We start from the raw sequence: 16,246 nt of genomic DNA on the forward strand, positions 1-16,246 counted from the left end.
TGGCATCCATCTTTGTAATGTAGGCTACAAAATCTGCTTCAAAATCCCAGCGCTGTCGTCATCGTGTAAAGCCCGCCCCAACGTTTCTGATTGGTGCCGCGATTTTGACGGATTGGAAATGAGCTTGAATGAGCTCTTTGCCAGACTAACTTTCAGAGCAAATCTATATTTGCCGGAAGTTGTCTGGGTTTTCCCAGGCTAACACCACGGGTCCCCTAACATTGAAATAGCCATTTTGCGCCGACATGTTATAGCCCTAAACAGACAAACGCATTTTCATCACTATGTTGTTCTTCGTGCAAAGAAGCTAGCTAAAGTCAGCGAATAAAACATTGACACAATGATTAACAAGTAACAATAATATTCGCAATAACATATCGTTTCACTGAATAATTAAGTAAACCTAATTTCTTAATTTATCTTTGTAAACAAACCTTATTGCTTAACTGCTACTCTGCTGTCTCAGACGAAGAACATATTTTCATGTCGGCCACCGTAACTTCTGTTGGTTGCAATTCGCAACCTCACCACTAGATGCCGCTAAAAATGACACAGTGCACTTTTAAGTGACTTGTCTGGTTGTCAAGTTTGGAAAATTACAGATTTCCACAAAAATAAATTATTTATGCAATACACTGAAAAGCTGAAGGACAAGATACATTTACTTACACGTATTTGAGAATTAAATTATCATATATTTCACGATCTATTAACATGTTTATGAATATTTTGAGAAAAAATTAAATATCACCAATACGCCAGTCATAGAGCTCCATCGTGACTGTGAAGTGACACGTGACATGCTTGATACGTCACCATGGAATTCACACTGCACCGACACGCCGACCAACGGCAACAGACACCGACTGTACAGCTTAATTTGGCATTTGTCGGGTCATGGAATGTTTGACCAGTGACATACTGTAATCTGGTGATCTGTTGGTTCAGTGTGAATTAGCCTTACATTCTAAAATAATGGGGGCTTTTTTGTTTTTTTTTTTTACTCACACAGGGGGCTCAGTTAGAATATTTGTCTGATAGACATTAAAGTTGAATAAATGTTATTCTGGCCGTCAGAGCGTCTTCAAATCATCTAAGATCCACTCAGCCGTCATGTTAGCCATTTCCTCCCCTGAATCCAGGACGAATGCATGCCGGATGCCCCTCTCGCACAGACGAATGTCCCCTTCAGGGAAGTCCTTTCTGATATCATGGTAATACTGCACAGGGCACCAGTGGTCCGTAGCTCCATAGTAAAAAATAATCTGAAAAAGCCAGAAAAGACAAACCTAAAATGATTTAGGTTGGTTCCCGCACTGTGGGATTCACCACTGTGACCATGCATCATAATAAGAGCAGAGCTTCAACGATTCTGTTTTTCTGACATCCATTTGAGAGAAAGCCAGTACCTGTGTGTCACAAAACCCCACATTTCATTTTAAAGGCACAATCTATGATGTAAGAATAACAAAAGTAGCAGCCCTCCCATTTGATTTGCATAGGAACTTGGACCATCACTGGAGTTTGTAGTATGTGCTCCTTCATATTCTCATATCCTCAGCTCACCGCTATCAATGAATGACATATGCCATCATTTAAAGCTCTAAAACTTTTTACTTTGTGAAAAGGATTCAACTAGGGCTGTCAAATAATTAAAAGATTTAATCAAATGAATTACATTATACACTAAGTAACTGCATAAATGAATATTTGTTTAGAGAAAAAAAATAAAATAAAAGATAATTTGTTTAATTTATCTTTTTAAAAGAATTTATTTAAAAATAGGATAAAATATAATATAATAAAATATAATGCAATAACATTATAATACAATAATATCTTAAAAAATAAAATAAAATAAAATAGGTTTGGGTCATGGGGCATGAGTAAATAGGTAATTTTTTAATATAATTAATTGTACTAATGATTAATAATAAGTAAACTGACAGCCCTAGTCAAAAACGTTCCTTTTGATTCAAGGTATGATCAGTCAAATATCATTTGGGAGATGAAACATCAAAGTAGACTGTTCATCATGTGCCATAAATCTATAAAGCAGAATGGAGAAAGTCTTTAAAAGTGCGGAGCAAGCTGAGAACTTCACAGAGGATTCCAAATGGGAAAACAATTAAGATTGCATTTCAATAAAACAAAATATAAGAAAGATTGACATTAAATCCGCTACGTCCACCATGTCCCCTCAGACACCGGTGTGGACACTTGAAGGGTATTTCCTTGAGTTAGGCTTCTGTAACCTGGGCTGAATGATGCCAATAACATCAATGTGAAAGGAAAAACCACCCGTGCAGATTTCTAAAGGCTATTTATTGGTGAGACCTCGAGAGCCGTACACAATAGAAAGATCAAATTCTCTTGTCAACTGCTTTGCATGATTTCTCTGACAAACTGCATAATGTATAGCCTTTGCCGACTGTACCAGTTAATCATGATGGGTTCTACATCTGTCGGCCTGATCGATTTCACCACAGCCCATAAATCTAATAGAGGAGTCAGATGCATGTGGTTTAAGGCTGAGAGGGGTTTAAACATATGACCTCCTGTCTTCACCTTCAGCTTTTTCGGAAGAAAATTATTCTAGCATCGCTATTGGCAAGCGAGACGGACTGCGAAGCCGATACCAAAGAATGCCACATACTCTGACACCCATACGGGCAAACAGACAATGGTAGTCAGAGACATGGACGGAAAAGTAGAGCTTCCTTCCTCCATGGAATTATGGGTGGGATGCTAAAAGATCAGACCGGGAAAACATTCGATCGGTTTCCAGACTCGAGGGAATTTCTGAAGCTTTGACCAGGAATTACTTCGGTTGTCGAGGTGCTATGTGTAACATAAGAAGCAGGCCTCGAGTATGTGACTCTTAAGAGCGGTGACGATATCACCTTTTTAACTGATGACAGATATAGACCATCAGGAGCTCCTCTGCATGTGTACGCAGTCTCTGCTTTGCATCACACCACAGTACTGAAAGGAACACATGGTTCTTCCGCCCATGCTTTCATTGAGAAAACGGAAGGGTGGGTTGGAGGAACGTGCTTTGAGATCTGATATCTTTTGATTGGTTATCAGCTCTCTGAGGGTTAGTCAGCATGGGTTTCATCTGCGTCTTACATGTTTAGAGGTTTGTTCAACGCCCTTAATATGTAGGAAATTAAGGAAAGCTGTGCCATCTGATTGTTTCAGTAAAAACAAATAACAATGGGGAACAATGCTGTTGGCTACAAATGACTTATTACAGTCATCTACAAGTGATCTATCAACATTTTGGCCACAGACAATATTGGCAATATATCAGTTGATTTTCCATTTTTAATTGTGCATGCTCTTTTCCACTTTTTTCACATTTAGATTGCCTTTGCCATCATGTAATGCTCAAGTTATATTTTAGGTCAATCTTTAAAAACATTATTCATTTAATAACATTGTTAAATGCAATCTCAAAATAAACATCCATTTTCATACTGTACATTATTATGCGATGCCTAGCAATTGAAATTATTTTTTTATTATATTTATTTAGACAAAATAGTACATTTATTGGCTATTTATCACTTGTAGAATATTAGAATTTTGTGAGAAATGTAATATCTCTACATAATTGTACTATTTATTTATATGAAATATAATGCATCGTTTAATGTATTTCTACAAGAGACTGGATGTGTATATTGACTGAATAATAAAACATGCATTATAGAGAGTGATAGACTAACACAACATCTCATAAGATACATTGTAGGATACAGATGTTCTTGAATTAGCCACAAATCAGTTCGAGACTGTTGGGAATAGAGTTTGTTTAAAGTAACTTGATCAATTCTGACATGTGCATAATTACACCATTTTTAATTACACCATTTTGTCAATACTGTCATTTTATTCAAACAGCACTTTAAATATTGTTCCTTCCTTTCTTCTTATGTGAAATAAATCACTAAAAAGTTATCTTATTAAGATTAACAGAATTGATAGTTGTTCAAAACAAAGGCTAATTTAAAATGAGTGTTTTCGGCTTTTGGCCATGTCCTGAATTTTTAATTTTCGCTTTTATTTGGTACATCACTCCAATCTACTGTTTATTACCTTGCTGAGGTGTTGACGAATAGTTGCGTTGTCTCTTTCTACAACCAGTCTCATTTCTTGGCTTCCCATGTACATACCATTGGCTGTAGAGACAAAGAGACAACAACAGAGACAGACATGTGGATTAGCATATTACAAAATTGCAATAAATGAGGTAGTGCAAACAGAACTTTGTGAACATTTGCATTACACATCGGCCACTGCAAGGTTTACTAAACATGTAGAGTATCAAAATTAAATACACATCCAAAAACGGCACAACCTCAAAGGCCAGTGCTCGTACAAACACGGAAACAGCAACCAGTTCATGAGGATTACATCTGTTCCCGTTCATACTTACTGGATGTACACTCCTACTAACAGTTTAATGATGCACAATGATGTCATTGATTTAGGGTTCAGACTCTGTGCACTGAAGTGACGTATGTCGTCTGTGAATATTTCATATGATGTGTTCCCAGGTCTCTACGTGCAGGCTTTGCAGAGTGGATATTTAAAAGAAATGCCATTGATTTTATACTTCAGTTATTTATTTTAGTTTTTTGTGAGTGTGTGTGTGTGTGTGTGTGTGTGTTTTTTTTTTTTTTTTAACACTATAAATATGCTAAATAAACAAACAAACTAATAAGCTGGTGACTATATATATATATATATATATATATATGTGTGTGTGTGTGTTAAAATGTAAAATGTTATTGAAAGAAGTCACTTATCACTACGGTATAAACAGAAAAAAAATATTATTACAATTTAAAGTAATTGTTTTCTATTTTAATAAAAAAGTAATTTATTCCTGTGATGACTAAGCTGTGATGTCATTACTCCAGTCTTGAAGGTAGGTGACAATATCCTTTAGAAATCATTCTAATATGCTGATTTGCTGCGCAAGAACTTGCTGCTCTATACTATATATACTATATATAAACAGATTTAGATTACAAAAATATCTGCCTCAGAAACAATGAGGAGTTTTGAATGAATTAATCTGAATAAAACTTGAAAAAACAAAAAACAAATTAAAACTTCAATGTTGGGTTTCTATGTTTTATGGGGACACTCCATATATTCCAATATACATGCCTGTATATTCAATGGACTGTATATTCTAGCCCCTAACTTAAACCTACCTATTAAAAAAAACTTTATGCATTTTTATATTTTCAAACAACATCACTTAGTATGACGTATAAGCTGTTTTCCTCATGGGGACCAAAAAACGTCCCCCACAAGGACAAGGAGTTTGAATATTGCCATCTTTGTTGTACAGTGATGTACAGTAGGGTTTACCAGTAGCACGCACACACACAAAATCTTGAGATTCATAAGCAAATACAAGCTGCATGACCTTGATGCCCTTGGCAACAATTCTAAGAGACTGATCCTGATCCTGATCTTGCGAGGTCCAAACATTTGGCCAAGAGATGTGTTAATATCCTTTCTCATCAGGACATTCCGTTGATGATTGTTCACCCTCAGACTATGGAGGAAGTGTGTACATGTGTGTGTGCATGAAGAAAGCATCTGTGTGTGTGTAAGGAAAAACTCCTCAAATGACTTGCTTCCACTGAGTGAAAAGGAAGTGTGGGTATGATCACACATCCGCACGGCTCTAATGCTATCATATTAATCATGGCCGTGTACTATATCATCCAGCACTGTTAACACATTTCACAAGACTGAGAGCCACATACTAAAAAGGCAAGTAATCAATTTTATCCCTTTCTCAAAGCAGAAAAGCACAGGGAATTTTTTTTTTTTAAATAATTTAAAGTTACGCCATGTTTCATTAGTAAGTTCATTCTTAATGTTTCCTCTTTCAGATTGGAGAGTTTAATTCAGCACTATATTTACAGAGGAAATGATTTTTGGAAATGGGGAAAACTGAATGAAAGCCTTCTGTGCAAAAGGGTTTTTCCACATTTCATTAATGGTGGTTGCGAAAAGAATTATTGCAGTCCTTGGTATGAATATTTCCCTACTAAATAGTACGCAAAAAAGCAGTACATCAAATCAGTACCATGTCCGAATCCAATGTATTCATAAAACCCTTAATAAATACCAAGATGACATACTGCTTCTATCGAGATTCTAAAGAGTGTATCTGATGTTGTAGGTCACATGACAGTGGCAACATGGCGGATGTATGTCCAGAGTGTATTCATACTACTACACACATGCATATCAATAGAATATCATGGATAATTGGAGGCGAGTTTTTTTTTGGGGGGGCTAGTAAACAACCCCCAGAACCATAGCAACAGCCTAGCAACAAGCTAAAAAACACAACTTAACAACTAAGGGTGTGGTTTTTGGTGCTAAACATCTTAGTAAGACCATGACAACCGATCATTAAAGAGTACAAATCTAGCTTCAGGTCTGATCTGTAACTTCCTTCAATGCATGCCTTCACACAAAAAAGAAAACGGGAGTGTGCCAGTCGTATTTCAAAGAACTGAGCAAGTGGGACTCATGGTAGAATGTCTCCTTTATTCCCAGCACCAGAGAGGTTTCAGACTCACTTAAGTGTTTTGGTTGGCTGCTTTTTGCTTCCAAATAAATGTTAAAGTTATATGTAAGCTTTCCTTTGCATTTTGATGTGTACTAAAGGGAGACATGAGTCATTTGAGATGAGGTGCAAACAAATATTTGCCATAGAACACAATGAACACACAGAAGACTTACTAAGGCATCTAATTTTATTACACTAAACACATCACAAACAACATCTCCACCCACTGAGGTAAACTGGATCAGAGGATGTTTAAACTAGAGGGTTTTACAGAAGAGTAAAGTTCACTGCATTTCCACTACCTTTACCCTATGATTCAAATACAAGAATCTTTGAATGTAAGTAAATAATCAGGAAGGCCTGTTGCAGTTTTTCGATCAAATCATGATATGTGAGATAACTGCAATCGTTGTGCCCTTTAAATCTCGATTACATATTATCATATAACCAAACAAGAACATTTTAAGTTAGTTGACATATTTCTGGAACTTTAAGTGTTTGATTAATTCCAAATCCTTGATGCAGGTTGTTACTTTGTGAATGCAGAGCAATCCACTTTACTGATTTAAATTCATGAAATTACATGAAAGTAATGAAATGCAATGAAAAGAGGAGATGGGACCATTTCTTTAGATTGGGAATGAATAACATATTAAAAACAAACGTTAAGTTTCTTTAACGAGAAATTAAGGCTAAATTGCTGAAAATACATAAAAAGTTAGAACAGAATCATTATTCTGTGATGACGGACAGACGGACGGATGGACAGATACAGACAGACCTCTTATTAATATTCAGGTGGGTGGGTTAAAAAAAAATCAAGAGTGTGAAATGAGAGTGGACTTGACTAATTAAAATATTAAGACATTTTAACATTTAGAATATTAAATTTATGTTTTACAACCCTATGAAATATCAGTTTAGAAAACCACTTAAATCAAACATTTTATGTCTACTAGTTTAACGTAAAATAACGGGAAATGACTTTCACCTTAAGTTGTGTGTGAACACACTGTAAGTGACAGTCAAAGTAGAGAATTTTAACCTTATTTGTGTGACAATTAATCATCACAAAGTCTTTCATAATCATCACAGTCCATTAATACACTTTGTATATTAAAGTGTTGTATAAATCGAAAAGGTGGGATGACAGATAGGAGAAAAACCCCATGAGGAGAAGGTAGGGGGAAAAAGGTAGAGGTTGAGATCTTTTGAGGGAGATGGGTGTGCCAGTCTTGGGGCAGTGATCTGCGAGACATCCCCTGTTCTATCTCACTTATCTCCAGGGGGGTATCGGGATGGGGGGTTTGGCAGGGCACAGCATTCCAGTCAATTTTACACATCCTCACACATGCACCTAGTTAACAACTGTCTGGAGAGGTAGATCCGAGGGATCTGTGCGCAAAAACGCGGACACAGACACACAAAGACGCAAACACGTGCAGATATTTCAGTGTCTCCTGTTAGGCTCCTGGGTACCTCCATGTGGCAAGACACAAAATCAAGATGGGCAGTTGACATATGACGCGTCTATGGACTTTCCTCATTAACATTTCAATTAATATTAGGTCATCATACTTTCATAAATTATGAATTTTTAATGTTTTAAAAGGTTGCTGTATAGTAAATGTTAAAAATGGCCAACTTCCCTAAAGTATTTCATATCAAAAACTTGTATGCACAGTTAAGCAAAGTGAAAATTCATAACTGAGCCAAATGTTCAACAATTAATCAAAGTAATGCCTGATCTTCAAAGATTTATAAAAAACAAATCAATTGCAAAAGACTGTAGTGATTCAAGCCTCTCAAACAAACAAAAGCATTTAAATGTTCCATCCTGTTCAGTTCAAGATGCGGATGGGGAACAAAACGTTTTCTTCTTTGCATAATGTGCCTAATGTGCCTCTATACTCTTTGCATGTGCTTCCCAATTGTCCTGTTGATATTTATTTTACACCACACATTCCTTTATTGGGTCTAAAACCATCTATTTACGTCTTTTCTCCAGTCACTTTGCATTAGTAACACAAACAAGAGAAGTTCATGACGGCAGAACTGACTGAAGTCCACGGACACAGAAAGAACAGCGTATCGTCCAGTTTCTCCACCGTTTTCACAGACCACAAAGTCACAATGTGCTTCTCTTTATTATATTTCCCTTTAAAAGAGCTAAGCGAATGTGACAATTATATTCTCCCTTCCAATTCAATAACACATGTCGTAATAGAAATCCACATAAACTGAAATACAATACAGATTTCTTTTTTCATCACGTTAAAAAGAACACAAGGTGGGTGGCCATGATCCATTGCATCTCAAGTAGTTCGGAGAACAGACATTTTGGGGAGTTACTCTAATAAACAGACCTTGCATTATAATGTCATCACATTTTCATTCATACCCCTAATGAACAGGATATTCCTATTCAACACTTTGGGGTGGCTTGTGTTCTTTTTTTTCATGACAGATCACACCTGATGCCCTGGTTATGAAATTAACTATAGCTACTTTAGTTATGACTATGTAAACAACTTTTAAAGAAATTCAAATGTCAGCATGACCCTATTATTAGAGAGGGTCAACTGTTCTGCAACATATCAAAACCACAATGAGAAAATGACTATTGTTACATACTGGATCAGAATAAAAAAAATACAAAAAAAAACATTTTTGAGGGATTTTTACTGCCCTCTGGGCCAACACAAGAGTTGCAGATGTGGTTCTTGGATCTCAAGTAAAATAATAATATAAAAATAATATAAATGACTAGCCCATGGACACAATGTCATAAAATGACAAACCTTCAATATCAGGCAGCACAACGCTCTATGAAGTGTGGAAAATCAGGAATCTATGTATTCAGCTTTGACATGATCAAGTCTCAACACTCGATTGTATTATACAATGATTTTCAAATGGATTAAATGATGTATGTGAAAATCCTCATCCTTCAAACATTCAACAGATAATGAAATCAAACATCAAGTTCTCATCAGTTCTGTGGTCATTACAGACAGTAAGATAACAATAGATGACATTTAAATCTTTATAAAATCTTTATATTGTAGTAGGATAGTCAAAACCAAATATGTTGCAGTTTAACTCTTAAGGGGTTAGTTTACCCAAAAAAATTAAATTATCCTGTCATTTACTCACCCTCAAGCCATCCTAGGTGTATATGACTTTCTTCTTTCAAAGTAATTTAAAAAAAATATCCTGGCTCTTCCAAGCTTTATACTGGGATTGAATAGTAACTGAGATTTTGAAGCCCAAAAAGCAGATCCAGCCATCATAAAAGTAATCCATACGGCTCCATGGGGTTAATAAAGGCCTTCTGAAGCGAAAAATATCCCTATTTATAGCTTCCGGTAACATCCGTCGGCACGTTTTGTTTTGCTCTATCCTCTGCACTTCGGCCGGAACTCGACTCGTGTACGGAAGCCAGTGATTCGAGTTAATAAAGTTGTAAATATGGCTATTTTTTATACAAAACCACATAGCTTCACTTCAAGGCCTTTATCAACCTCCTGGAGCCGTATGGATTACTTTTATGATGGATGGATGTGCTTTTTTGAGCTTTAAAATCTCAGGCGCTACTCATTCCCATTATAAAGCTTGGAGGAGCCAAGATATTTTTTAATATAACTCCAATTGTGTTTGGCTGAAAGAAGAAAGTCATATAGGATGGCTTGAGGATGAGTAAATTATGGGATAATTTTCATTTTTGGCTGAACTAACCCTTTAACACTGAAAACAGATGCAACAAGCTTCTTTGTGCTTGTATATAAGTTTATAAAGTGTACGTGTAAGTTATAATAAGTGTAATTAAAATAACCAATCTCAACTTGTTCCAAGAGGTTTCCTTATGTTTTGTGGAACATCTTATTTGAAGCTATAAAATATGATCCAGTTTGTTTTTGCATAACTGTTACAATGAGTATAAGATGCACTTTTTAGTCGCCACATTGAGCACTGCATCTTTTTACTGTGTCCTGCTCCATCTAATGGTGATGTTCAGGCAAATGCTAGCATCACTTCTATTCACCCTCGTTCCAAACCGGTATGATTTTCTTTATTCTACAGAACACAAAATACATTTTAAGGGAATGTTGGTAACAAACCTGTTTTGGTGACCACTTCCATTGCATGGACAAAAAAAAAAACCACTGAGATATTTCTTAAAATATCTTATTTTATGTTCCACAGAAGAAAAAGTCATACAGGTTTGGATCAACTTGAGAATGAGTAAATGATGAGAAAAATGTTAATTTAAAGAAGTTACAGTAATGTACTACTAGATGTTCCCATTGTTTTAAAAATCTATGAAGAACAGAAAATGCAGGAAGAAACAACAATTGATCAACAGCCAAGCAATTTTGTGTTTTGTTCAGTAATAAGTCTACCAATGTAAAGGTGTTCCACATATAAGCAGAAACAGGTGGCCGGAGGAGGAAGTGAATATGACTCAAAAGTAAGGTGGCAGATAAGAAGTTCACGAGTTTAGCCTCTAGGTTCCAAAATCAGGTCGACGTTAACTTTGTTCCGCTCTAACAGGAAAGGGAGCAACTTGCCGCTACGCTCTGTTTTCCCGCTTTCCCAGGTGAGCCAAATTATGATCGGAACAGCAAAAGGAACTAAAGACAGAGGAGTTCAAACTGCATCTCCAGAGATGGTGGGTCAAATCTCCCGCTTCTCATAAATGAGGCCAACAGAAGCCTGAATAGAAGAGTGCAAAAGTGTTCAATCATAAAACCGTGTCATGAGAACTGGCATAAGTGGTTAGGTGAGTGAAAACAGAAGCTGTGTGAAGTGGAGTGCTGCAGACTACTGAAAGGATAAAGCATATTAGAGACCGTTACAAAGCCACTTTCCCTGTGGATCTGCGAGCAGGCACGCCTCATTGACGTTTACGCTCCTAGATGCAGAACCTTGATGTCTGCATGACAGACACTGTGTGCATGCTCCACATGCAGTTAACATCAAAATATCAACATTCTCAGTTTCAAGGAAAGGGATTTCTGAGCAAATAAATCCTTAAATGTGCCCAGGAAGTTCCAGCTAATAGCAACATGCTTTCTTAATTAAGTCTGTCAACTCGCCATTAATTACGGATGTAATACAAGACAGAGAGTCAGAGCAGCTTTTCGTATGCAGTCACGGGCCAGCACTTAATGGTACAAAACGCACGCATGCACATGTGTACATACAGGACCACCTGGCCTTTTCGATGAATAACAAGAGATTAAACGTCCTTGCAGCAGTATTCCAACATTTGTTGGTTTTTAATAAGGGGAAGAAAGTTTCACTTGAACATTTTGTTCAGATGAAAAAAAAGGGGGAAAAAGAAAAATCCATTCCAATTGACACTACATGAGAAGTGCTAATGATTAAAAGCATGCTTATAAGCACTGTCAGAAGCAAACCTCCAAATCCCTGCGCAACACAGGGAGAAGGAAACAGCATAAAAAACGGAGAAAAGAAGGGCGAGCGAGTGAGAAAACTGGTTCTTCAGAGCGACTAGAGAGTGGAGCTCACACTAATGCCTCTGGGCTCTACTGAGGCCTCTTTGGCAGAGACTCTCCGGCCATCACAACATCCATCACTCTCCTCCCAGGACAGACAGGGAAAACACTCAGCCTTTCACCTAGAGAGAGACTGCGTTAGCGGTCCGTTCGCTCTCTTGCTCGCTGGAGAGGCCTCTTAATTACTCCTACTCACAACACTTCATCTGCACCATTAGTTCATGTACAGAAAGCCCTGGAGATCAAATATGAGTTATGATAAATAAAACTTTATTCAAAACATTGTGAGATACTGCTCTCTTGGCTGCCACTCAAATATTATTTGCGTTTTCCCTCTCTTCGGCCTCGACTTTATCTCAACTAAATCGGCCGAGTCATCTTTGAAGTGGTGATATACTTCTTATCGTCTGATAAAAAGAGAGAGCAACGCATCTGAACAGTCAAGGTTTGGAGGGATGCCAACATGTGAACTTCTGAAAGGTTTCAGCACCTCATTGAAACAAGGATTAGATCTTTGGAGCAGAGTCCAAACTGAGAGAGATGGAAATGGAGACCTGAGGGGACATCACTGAGGTGAACAGAAAGGTTGCGTGAGACAACCTAAAGTGTAATATGTTACATTTTAGCAGTGTCTATTAGTGCTCAGAATATTACAGATGCTGCAAAAGATTATCACACGCTGAGATGCATCCCAACAAGAAAAAAAACATGACCAGTAGATATTTCTGGGCCAAATAACTTTCTGAGGGAGGGGGACATTTTGCAAAATGGATTAAAATGATGGAATAAACCATAAATTATGGTAAAATGTGTTAAACCGAGCTGAGTCCTACACTGAACTAATGAAGGTTTACATATTCACATATATACATACATACATACATATACACACACACTTCATATACAATTATAAATATATATAAATGTATATTGGCTGCCTATCAGTTGGCTATTGAAAAAAACATTGTTCGATCAATATATCAAACCACCCAATACACATTATAGTGCATTCTATAGCTTGTTCTATTCAAATAATACAGGAAAAAGTTTACAGTTGAGAACACAAGGAAACTCACCAGCACAGTCTACATTGATCAGGCTGACGGTGGATGGGATGATGGAGGTGTCCAGTGTGTATAAATTCCTCAGGGCTAGATGCACCATGCTGATCTTCAGCCTCTCTGGAAGGAGGGAGAGCAGGAAGATGGGCAAATAGAAGGCGTACCGCAGTCGACAGAGCACAGGGGTCATGACCTTTCCTTGAGGGCTACAGGCCATGCGCTCAATAGTGGGGAAGAGCATCACTGCCTTCACAACCTGAAAGGATGAGAAGTACATATGGAGATTTTTTAAATGAACCAAGGTCAGAAAAACTACGGTATTTAAATTCCTGGACTTTCTCTTGGCCCATTTACATTTGGTCATGTTAAGTAATTGACACTTACGCAGAAAACCAAGAACAGCCAAACAAAATGTTACATACTGAGATGTAACGCATAATATTTACGACAGCATTGCAAGCACTTATAATCATAACAAATGTCTTAATTTCAATGCTTAAGAGTTATCAAGCTAAGAAAAATTACATGTCTGTGCTCTTGCTATATTATGAAATTGATAGGAGAGACAAGGGAAGGAGGGAACAGAGAGGAGAGAGAGAGACTTCCAGAAACAGGAAACACCTGCCTCTGTTTGGCCATTGAGTAGAAGGCAGCTAGACTCATTCAGTGAGTAAGACAGAGTGGATGTGCTTCATCTGTCTCTACAATCCTTTGCAGTTGCAGCCAAGTATTTTTCAATGAAACTAAACAGTGCAATATCTTCAATTCTCTTGTGTAAAATATGTGATAGCCAGCACAATTCTTTGTCAGCAGTGCCAAATGCAATCTATTCAGCTTCAAACCACTAAACTTCAAACTCAGCTAGTTCTGCAATCCTGAAAGAGTGCTGGTTTCATCACGCCCCGGCAACAGGCGAACAGGCAAAGTTCTGCTGCCGCTGAATTTATCATCTGAACAGGCCTTAAATCTATTGCTGTCAGTGGGAAAGATATCAAAATCCGAATGGATGAGCGATTCACATCCCAGAGTTCCTCTGTCATAACAATTACAATTGAGACCATTTCAGAATGGAGATCAAATTAGTTGCTCTGTTTATGTGTGCGAAGAAAAAATCTATACAGTTTACTCAACTATAAACTACATTTTCTGGAGTGAATATGAATGATGCTTGTAAGACCTACGGTGTTCTGGGTGGTTGCTAAGACTCTACTATCCAGTTGGTAAGATGTTCTGAGCAGTTGTTAGCAGGTTGCTATACAATTGCTAAGATGTTTTGTTGCAGTGCGGTTTCTAGGGTGTTTTGTTAGAATGTTAGAATCCTTTGTTTTTCAGGATTCTACAATGCAGCTACTAAGGCGTTCCAAGTATGAGTAATAGTATTAGTGATAGTGGCCACTAATAAATCTATACACAACTATATAATACAAATACAGGAAGCATACAAACCTCTCACATAATACTTTTCATCTGCTTTTCACTGCTCATCCTGATGCCCATTATTTGTCAGACAAAGAGAGAGAAAGAGAGGGGGGGGGGGGGGGGGGGGGGGGGCAGTGAAAGAGAAAGGGAAAGGTGAAGAAGAGGGAGTTGTGTGCGGAGCAGGTGATCTTTGATGTGCAAGTAGTGCTTTTGACAAGAAGCAGTTCCTCTTCCTGGAGGTCACAGGAATGTAACAAAGAACACAGAAAAATCTGACAGAGTCTCTGGGAGTGGCTCTTTAATCAGAGAGACAGGCGGCCAGTCATACACACACACACTTCTACTTCTAGAGGGTTTCTTCTCTGGTACTTCTGAGGTCAGGAAGGGGGAAGGATCGCTCTGCATCTGGAGAAGGGGCGAGGAGAGTTTAAAACGTCACAATCTGACTTCCACGGATCTGTGATGTGAGGGTGCGATCTGATAGTGGAGGAATGTTAATGATGCACAGATCTACTGGAGCTTCAGACAGCATGATGGATCATACTGCAGTCCAGACCACATCTCTTTCAACTCAACCACTAACAGTGAGTATCTCAATGGCAATCGTGATGCAGCGACCGCCTCTCCTCACGTTAGCACCACTCGGTCCCTTCGATTGATGCCTTGCAGAGGAAAGGGCGATGTATTTAACTCTGTTGGAAGTGTGTGAAAAGGTCCACCTGAAGTCAAAAGCACCTTGTCACCGCTACCCTTAGGAAAAGACTGGTCATTTCCTCATGGATCCCGATGGGAAGCAGGAGGGAAATCCCATGATGTCACTTTCATTTTGATGAATGAATGCACCAAGCCAGGCCATCATGCCCCTCATGTTCCACAAGGCTGAGAGAAACCACTGCCAAAAGCGTGCCAGACCGAACAACCAAAAACGTTTTCACAACCGTGTGACTCCAATGGGCTGGACAGTCCGTGGTCACGTCTGGGAGCATTAAAATCTGGAGATGTTGTGAGGGGAAATTGAGACAGGTCTGTGTGCTGTAATGTTTACGCTTGTGTTTGGCTCAAGCTGTGACTGTAACGATGTTTTATTTGAGTTAAGTATGAAATCACACCAATACTTCAGGACTGTCGGTCTGACCTCTGCTCCCCAAACAGAGGCCCACCCAGAACGCTGCGACACACTTGCCTACAAGTTAAGCCACACTTGCAAGTCCTCATGCCTGGGAAGAGAAAGACACATTTTTGTGTCATGGGAATTTGAGTGTTCCTTTAATCTATTTTTTAACTGCAATCAGAGTAATTAACCAACATGTCTATGACACTAATAAAATGCATAGCAACACTTCAGCCAACAGCTGTTAAACCAAACTTTACATCTATGCAAACAACATAGGAAATGACATCACCTTCGCAGGGCACATGGCAAGATGGCTGCTGCAAGAGGAGTCATAAAGCACTTTCCTCACCTAAAGGTCCCTAGCGCTCTACCTCAGGCTGAGGTGTTGGCTGGAAAAAGGACTGTAGATTTCCAATCCCTGCTGCGGCCTCACAGCAACAAATCAATTGCTCTCTTTAGACCGTCTATTCTACAACTGGCACATATATGGTGTTACAACAAGTAAGTACATCAAAGC

The 16,246-nt window shown here is 38.1% G+C and overlaps 1 protein-coding gene across 3 annotated transcripts in view; it reads right to left on the reverse strand.

The window, feature by feature from the left end:
- Positions 1-996: 996 nt before the first annotated feature.
- ldah (lipid droplet associated hydrolase) overlaps positions 997-16,246 on the reverse strand; it is a 48,944-nt gene continuing 33,694 nt past the window's right edge. For 2 of the 3 annotated variants that reach the window (XM_056266370.1, XM_056266368.1), the window contains exons 5-7: positions 13,212-13,452; positions 4,105-4,187; positions 997-1,289 (exon numbers count right to left, since the gene is read on the reverse strand). In XM_056266370.1, coding sequence (XP_056122345.1) covers positions 1,074-1,289; positions 4,105-4,187; positions 13,212-13,452 — 540 coding nt within the window. In that variant the 3' untranslated portion in view covers positions 997-1,073. The remainder of the gene's footprint in view (positions 1,290-4,104; positions 4,188-13,211; positions 13,453-16,246) is intronic. The other variant, XM_056266369.1, reaches the window with a different exon arrangement.

The sequence above is a fragment of the Rhinichthys klamathensis genome, unplaced genomic scaffold, assembly GCF_029890125.1.
Source record: "Rhinichthys klamathensis goyatoka isolate OS25496 unplaced genomic scaffold, OSU_Roscu_1.1 h1tg000247l_1, whole genome shotgun sequence".
Taxonomy (NCBI): domain Eukaryota; kingdom Metazoa; phylum Chordata; class Actinopteri; order Cypriniformes; family Leuciscidae; genus Rhinichthys; species Rhinichthys klamathensis.